We start from the raw sequence: 8,032 nt of genomic DNA on the forward strand, positions 1-8,032 counted from the left end.
GGCAAGCCGATATGACCATTCTTGGCATAATCCGCAAAAATATTCTCGCGGATCTGAATATTTCACACTGCAGAAATCATCATTATACTCTGTAAGAAGGTGAGGATTCAATTCGTCTAGTTTGAAATCACTGTTATCACTCGAAAAACTGCTATGATTTGAACTCTCATCATCACTACTATTTGGTTCTTTTGGAAGGAGTAAAGACGAAGCTGCGTTTCTACTACTCGACATTAAATACATTGTAGTCTAATAATAAAAAAAAAGGCTACTTATATAGTTGCAAACCCCCAAGTACCCTCGGGGGGGGGGGGGGGGTGTCTTTATGACCCCACCTACTTACCTTATTATAAGAAAAATATTAATCTTCATCGGAAATTTCACAGTCTGAATCCTATTTGGATCAAAATCTTGTGTTAAATTGTACACAATATTCTACCCTATGGTAACGTATTTGCATCCGATTGTTCTCTTTGTGAAAACGATTAAAAGCAAAATTAAACTCTTGTGGAGTTCCACGAGGCATTGACATAACACGTTTTTTGGGCGTTTAAGCCCTACTGAAGCTAACTTTTTCTCTAGTGCTTCAGCCTTCCTAGCACGCCAATTTCACTCCTCTTTCATTGTTTTATTGTATTCTCGATTGAATCTTTTGTTAGGGTTATTTGATTTATGAAAATCATCATCATCTAGTTCCCATGTCCTACCGATTGCTTCAAATATGTCTGCTCGGGTAAAACATGTAATAGAATCAAGATTACCAAATTGGGTGTAGAATGTCATGATAACTCGTTTTAAAGTGAATACTAGTTGTTTGTCAATCATGTTATATATAGTACTGCATTTTTTGACCGTTTTATTTGAATTTAATTCGTATTGCGCAACATTTTAATGCGCAATGTAACATGATTTGACAACACATCATGGTTGAAAATTGCAACTTTTTTATTACGTATAAAGGACCGATTTGACAACACATCATGCATGCCAATTTCAGTTTTTTTATGACACACATGCTTAATTTGATAATATATCATGCATGCCAATTTCAGCCTTTTTATGACACATAAAAGACCGATTTGACAATACAATGCTGCATTATTTGACCGTTTTATTAGACATTAATTCATATTGCGTAACATTTCAATGCGCAATACAAATGTATTTACACCCCATGCTTGGTGTGACTACCCGCCATGCATCCCAAACTTACTTCGGAAAACTTTACAACCCCTAAAACGGCGATCCAAATGTATATGTATACTTGATGTAATGAGCCAATATTATTGTACGCTAAAAAAATATTAAGTTCTATATAAAATATTTATAGTCCGATGTTTTGAGACGTGACTAATCTTCGGTCAAAGTACGAAAAAAAAAACTTAAAGATAACAAGTTTCCAAACTTACTCCGAGGCACTTTACAACCCCTAAAACGACGATCCAAACATATATATATATATATACTTGATGTAATGAGCCGATATTATTTTACGCTAAAAAAATATTAAGTTCTATATAAAATATTTATATTCTAGTGTTCTGAAACTTGACTAATCTTCGATCAAAGTACGGAAAAAAGCTTAATTTTGAGTTTGATTTTCAAAGAACAAAGATTGGGCTCGGGGAAAGATTTCACGCACATATTCTGTGCGTGAAAAGGACCAAAGTGTAAATGTACACTTTGACCCTTTCACGCACATATTCTGTGCGTGAAGCCTAGTTTGATTCTTTTTTTTAAAGGGTTAGTTTAGTTCCAAACGTTATTTTTTGAGTTAAAAAAGTTCCGAGCTCTTATCCAAGCTGTCACCGATTAACTCGGTGTTGATGAGTTCCTCCCTTAGCCAAGTTGTCACCGATTAACTCGCGGTTGATGAGTTCCTCCCTAACCAGCCAGTGTCTGGTCAAATAATTTTTGCTCCTATATAAGTATTTAGTATTACCAATAAGAGTAATTCTCCACTAACCAAATAAATTTGTATATTACAACTTATTTGGATGGTTGTTACCTATTGTATGGTATTGTCGTTGGTTTAAATACAATATTTGTTTTGATTGTTACTTTAATTTTATTGTATCGTATCGTTAAATCCATCGTTTTGTAACAACGAAAAATCCCATTTTATGTAATGATGGTTTGATGCGATCGGGCTGTTACCTCAACCTTTCCTCATTTTATATTTGCTTATTATCTAATAATTATATTTTATCATTCGCCATATCTTTATAATAGCTCTATCCTATACCCTATGTTTCTAGTATTTTTAACCTTTAAATTGTTAATGTATGCATTATTTAACAATGAAAAATGATACAATTTAATATTAAATTTATCAAAACAATCAATGCAATATAATACAATATATTACGAAACCATACGTAAGAACCGTCCATACAAGGTGTTAAAGTCACAAGCATAAGATGGGGCCTAATATCCACCCACCCCCAGCAACTTGTAGACGAGAGTTCAATCTTATCCGATGACGTGTTCCAGTAAAAAGATAACGCAGATAATTGTGACCACATTACCTGGCCCCAATCCTCCCACAAATTCGGGCTTGCTACTATCTAAGCTTGGCTTTGCTTCAAGCAAAAATACCGGCAGGATCAGGGTGCGCTGGGACTTTTTATTAACCATTTTTTATTTGAGTAATGAGATAAAAGAATTTCTTAATAGAAAACATTTTTAATAAAGTTTTAGGATAATTTGATAAATTATTGTGACCCAATTTTAAGATATCAAACATAATTTGCACTAATCAAGTAATCTTATTGCTATACATGTGTTTACAAATATGTGAAAGCAGATAACAAAATAGCAAAACAATGCACGTACGACTCAGAGCACTTTTCTAATTATAGAATTCATTAATATCAGTAAAAATTCCAATGGCTTGAGACAAAGCCATATTAACCGGTCGTCCACTTGCTTAAAACCATGTCTCAACCATCAAATCCTTTACCTAATCCATCTCATCTCTTCTATAAAAAGCCTCTCTTCACCATAACATCATATTAATAAATTAATAAATTTTCATCTTCTAAATTTTCGTTTCTCTAATTACCTCTCTCTTTGTAAAGTTGTAACAGTCGCATTCTGGTGGTGTCCCCCGCCTTATATACTTCCCTCCATATACATCTAGACGTTTAGCATCACCTCAATTACGGTTGTTACAAAAACGAATTACTTACTACTTACTGTCACAGTAAAACAACGAAAACAAAACAGAAAAAAAAATAAAAAAATTAAACTACTAGCTAGGGGATTTATTTCATTGGATTATTCATCTTGTGGGTTATTATTAATTAACAGATTGATTAATAATGGGTTTTCTTCACAAATTATGGGATGAGACACTTGCGGGTCCAGCACCTGATTCAGGGTTAGGTAAACTACGTAAGTATAATTCATTTGCTGGACGCGCCACCAGTACTCCGCCATCACCCACCAAGGTTGGCCGTCATCACCACGGCGGTGGTGCTGACATTGATGATTTGATCCCGGTTTCGAGGAGCATTACGATTTTACGCAGTAACTCAACTTCAGCTGCAAGATGTGGAAATGTTACACCTGATTCTGGATCTGTTCCTTCTTCTCCAGCTACTTCTAGTGCTTCTAATTCGCCATTTGCACGTTAGTTCTCTTTCCAGATTTAATGCTCTAGTTTCCATCCTCTTTATTTTTTCTCATAATTGATCAGAAATATTAATACATCCTATGAAATATATTAGTTTTATCTTTTTTTTTTTTGTTTGCACGTATTTATATCCTGATTAAGGATTAAGGCATAGAAACATACTTAAACTATAACGAGATTGTAATGTTATGGAATAAACAGGAGAGTCCAACCAAAAAGACTAGTCTGATAAGTGGGAGAGAGGTTGGTCTATAAATCTATTAACATTTCTTACTTTAATCGATGAGGGACAATTGACACATAACAATCGCTCCCGCTTGAGAACCAACGGCCTCGTTTGTCACAGTTGGGCCTAGTTGGTCACGGTTAACACCCCTCTTAGGTCCAGGCTACCACTCCTGGCACGCAGGTCACCTCCGATTACGACTCCGTGCGTGGATCGACTGGCTTGATTCCAATGAACTACACACCTAAATTATGCGGGATCCATTAAACCCCTAAACTTTTTTTTTCTTCATATTATTTACTCCTTCACTAATTACCTAGAAAGAAAATAAGTTAAAATGAAACATGTGCAAATACATGCTTATTCAAAATTAACGAAAAAGGGTCTTCATATTTTTTTTCATTTGATTCATGCTTGAGCTTTGTTACGTTCAATGAGAAATATGAGACGATTTGCTAATAAGAAGAGTATAATGGTTCCAATTTCCAAAATATAATGAAGGATAGAATTAAAAACTACACCTTTTCCCCTTTTTTTATTTGAGGTGTTTGGTGTTTGATAAATGTTTTTTCTTTCTTGTGGGTTTTCCTATAGCAAGCTCACCACGAAGGAATTTCAAGAAGAAACCAAAGGGAAAAGCGAATACGGAACCGTCACCGAACTATGATTGGTTCATATTCTTTCTCCTTCCCTCCTTGATCATATAATTGCCCCATATCGTTCCTTTGCCTTTGTCTTTTTCTAATTTCTAAAAGCATGCATGCATCTTTTCTTTTGTAATGTACTTCTTAATTTCTCATACAAGAATTGTGGATTTGGTTGGATTATTTTGCAGGATAGTGCTGAGTGCTTGGGATCGTTGAAGAGTAGTAACTACTGTGTGAAGAAATGGCTGCTGCAATGATAGAAATTAAGCCTTTCGCAAATCAAACTGACAGAAAGGTTACCGGCTGCTAATTAAGAGAATTTCCAATGTTGTGCATATATAATTAATCTGTACATATTAGTGTGTGTGTGTATATATATATATAACGAAAATAAAAAGGTTCCAGTAGTGAAGGAGCCGCTGCATCATATCGATGATTAATGTTAATATCAGGGAGAGAGAAACTACAATTGTAGGAGATTTGACTTTCTTTGTAACTATGCTTCCTCCGTCTGTTGGAGTGATGCCTTTTGACTTTTCTTATTTTAGTGGAGATTGGCCCTCTTTGGGACCTGCTATATATCTCTCTAGATGGTTAAGTCTGTTGTGAGTTTGATGTACTCCACAATAATAATGCTCTTTCAATAAATACTTGAATGAAGCTATAGTTTAATTTGTTGGTGGCATTGTTACATATATAGCAATTACTTTCTTCCTCTCAATTTATAAAAATGACACATATTATAAACTTCTCATTTTATTCTTAATGAGAAAAATTTATAGCTCATGAAGTACTAAAACATGTTTAATATCACAAGTTTCAAAAGTCTTATAATCCAACTATTTTGACACTAAAACCACAAGTGTCAATGATTTCTTCCTCTCTTTTTTTCACTTAAAGTTTTTTGCCGGATCAAACTACATCACATAAAGTGAAATCGGATGTGTAGGTTGATCTACCCACCAGGTTTTACGGTAAGTGAAGACAATTCAATTTTTTGAGTAAGTCATAAAAGAGTAGTACTACTGCACTAACTTTTGTTGAAAAACAAAAAGACATAAACTCGAATTATTAGCAATATATTTAATTTTCAGAATGTTGACAACGTCAAAACAGAAATAGGAAGTGGCCTCCTGTAACAAACTAAGCTTTGTATTGATCAATAAAAGCAACTCACAATCAGATTGTTCATCAAATCAATAACCAAGGAACAAAAGGAAAAGGAAAATAGAAAAGGGAGTATTCCAAAATAGCTAAGTAAAAGAAAATGACATAACTATTAGCATAGTCCAGATGGAATATCTCATCTTCTATTTATAGCCATCTCACATGCTTTTTTTAATCGGGTCCCAAACGTAATTTGCCAACTCTCCAAATGGGTCCTCTATTGTGGCCTTATTCATAACACCTCCTGCTGGAAAACAAGTCCCCAAAGTTGAGCTAATGTCACAGTTAGTTTCTAACACTAACCATAAGTAGAGCAGAAGAAAATAGAAAACAAGTTATCTAACCATAAGTAGAGCAGAAGAAAATAGAAAACAAGTTATACTTTCAAGATATATAGGGGACCCCTCAACGGTACTAGAAATTTTACCATTTAACTATGATTATATAAGTTGAAACGAACAAGAAAAGCTCTCTGATAATATTTTTATAATTGTAATTACGTACAAGGGTTTAGTTATTAGAAGTATTAATCCGCCGTGTTTCCAAATACTAGTACTTGCAAGTCGTTGTAAAAATACTCCTATTAAGTAGTGCTATTGATGTAACTCTTTTTTTTCTGGAGGAATTCATCTTAGTATAAAGGTACTAAATTCTCTTAATTTGTGAGAGAAGTGTTATGATAATCTCGTTACTGTCGAGGGAAATGGTGTTGTAGCTGAAGGTTGCACATTCTCGTTGATTTTATTAGAGTATAAATTTCAAAAGAGTTTATGCAACATCAGGGGTGTACATGAACCGGATTGGTTCGGTTTTTTTAAACACCAAACCAAACTAATTGCATCGGGTTTTTTAATTTATACACCAAACCAATAAAATTCGGGGTTTTCAACATCGAATTTTCTTGGGTTATTCGGTTTTCTCAAGGTTTTCGGGTTTTTTTCGGAATAGTCTTGATACAAAATATATAACTTTTACTTCAAATATTTCTTTAGTCCTAGCAAGATACAACTATATAATTAAGATGTTTCATAAGAAAATAACACAAAATGCGATAAGAGTGATGACATTGTAATAACATATTCAACAAAAGATAATAAAATCGGTTAAAATAAATATTGCTAATTAATAAGCCATAAAGAAAATGACCATAATCTAAAAATACTAAGTCATACTAAAATAAGTACGGCTAATAAGTATTAATTACATGACAAGAAAAAAAAAACTTAAGTTATGCATTTTCACTCTCTAGACCAATTATACAAAACTAAAAAATAGATATCCAACATTATTTTCATTCCTAGTGGTAAATTGAATTTCTTTTGTTAGTATTAGTGCTGAGTTGGTTTTGGTGGACTTTATATGAGTTACTAACATCCATAAGATATAAAACTTATTGACATTCAAAATTCTAAGTTCAAGCTTGAATAATATGATAATAGATAACAAACTACGAAAAAATTAAGAAATATTTATAAATTACATTACAAATAAATATTTTTATGTATAAAATATTTTAAAAATTGAATACATGTAATGTCGGGTTGGTTTGATTCGGTTTGACTTTTTTTAGCTAAAACCAAACCAAACCAATTATGATCGGGTTTTTTTTTCAACACACCAAACCAAATCAAACCAAACCACTAATCGGGTTTTTTTTCGATTTGATTCGGTTTATCGATTTGGTGCTGTTTGTCAGTTTACTTTGTACACCCTAGCAACATCGATATCACAAAACTCCATATATAGTAAGAACTGGCAAATGAAAGGAAATTAACAACTAAGTAAAATTTACATTATAGAGAGTGAAACTATCAGTTGGGGATGTAGCTCAAATGGTAGAGCGCTCGCTTTGCATGCGAGAGGCACGGGGTTCGATCCCCCGCATCTCCACCTTTTGTGCAATTTTCACTTTCTGATTACCCAAACTCGTTTTGCAATTCCATTTATAGTTCATCTATAATATGTAACCCAGTTAACCATATATAGGTTCTTTATCCTAAACTTGAATCTAAGATCTTTGATTTAAGAGTTAAAGATTTCAATAATTTTTCACAAAATTGTCGTGTCAACCCAACTAAAATAGGTAAAAGGTTTCGACCATGTTGCAAAGGAATCATTACGATAATGAAGTATTATACATTGGATGAATGACACAATTCTCTAGTTAACGTACAATCTATATATATATATAAAGAAAGAAGAGTTTAAATCATCCACTAACAATATAAAAAATATCTAAATCAAGCCACTTATTAAATGAGTACATAAAAATTTCCTTAGAAGTATTAATTTGGTAAATAGGTAAAAATAGTATTAACTAACATGTTATTGCATGTTAAAATTCAATAAAATAAA

The 8,032-nt window shown here is 33.1% G+C and overlaps 1 protein-coding gene and 1 non-coding gene across 2 annotated transcripts; both read left to right on the forward strand.

Annotated features, from left to right (window-relative positions):
* The first annotated feature begins 3,016 nt into the window (after nt 1-3,016).
* Nucleotides 3,017-5,184, forward strand: LOC132618135 (dormancy-associated protein homolog 4-like). The gene is made up of 3 exons (XM_060333228.1): nt 3,017-3,633; nt 4,458-4,533; nt 4,699-5,184. Exons 1-3 carry the CDS (start codon nt 3,324-3,326, stop codon nt 4,724-4,726), a joined length of 414 nt encoding a protein of 137 aa, XP_060189211.1. The 5' UTR covers nt 3,017-3,323; the 3' UTR covers nt 4,727-5,184.
* A 2,310-nt stretch (nt 5,185-7,494) lies between these two features.
* TRNAA-UGC (transfer RNA alanine (anticodon UGC)) lies at nt 7,495-7,567 on the forward strand. Its single transcript has one exon. It is a non-coding gene; the product is annotated as a tRNA-Ala (tRNA).
* Nucleotides 7,568-8,032: the final 465 nt, after the last annotated feature.

The sequence above is a fragment of the Lycium barbarum genome, chromosome 1, assembly GCF_019175385.1.
Source record: "Lycium barbarum isolate Lr01 chromosome 1, ASM1917538v2, whole genome shotgun sequence".
Taxonomy (NCBI): Eukaryota; Viridiplantae; Streptophyta; class Magnoliopsida; order Solanales; family Solanaceae; genus Lycium; species Lycium barbarum.

Coding starts and splice junctions, on each gene's coding strand:
- LOC132618135 (XM_060333228.1), top strand. CDS start 3,324: ATGGGTTTTCTTCACAAATTATGGGATGAGACACTTGCGGGTCCAGCA. Junction 3,634..4,457: donor TTCTAATTCGCCATTTGCAC/GTTAGTTCTCTT, acceptor GTTTTCCTATAG/CAAGCTCACCACGAAGGAAT. Junction 4,534..4,698: donor CCGTCACCGAACTATGATTG/GTTCATATTCTT, acceptor ATTATTTTGCAG/GATAGTGCTGAGTGCTTGGG.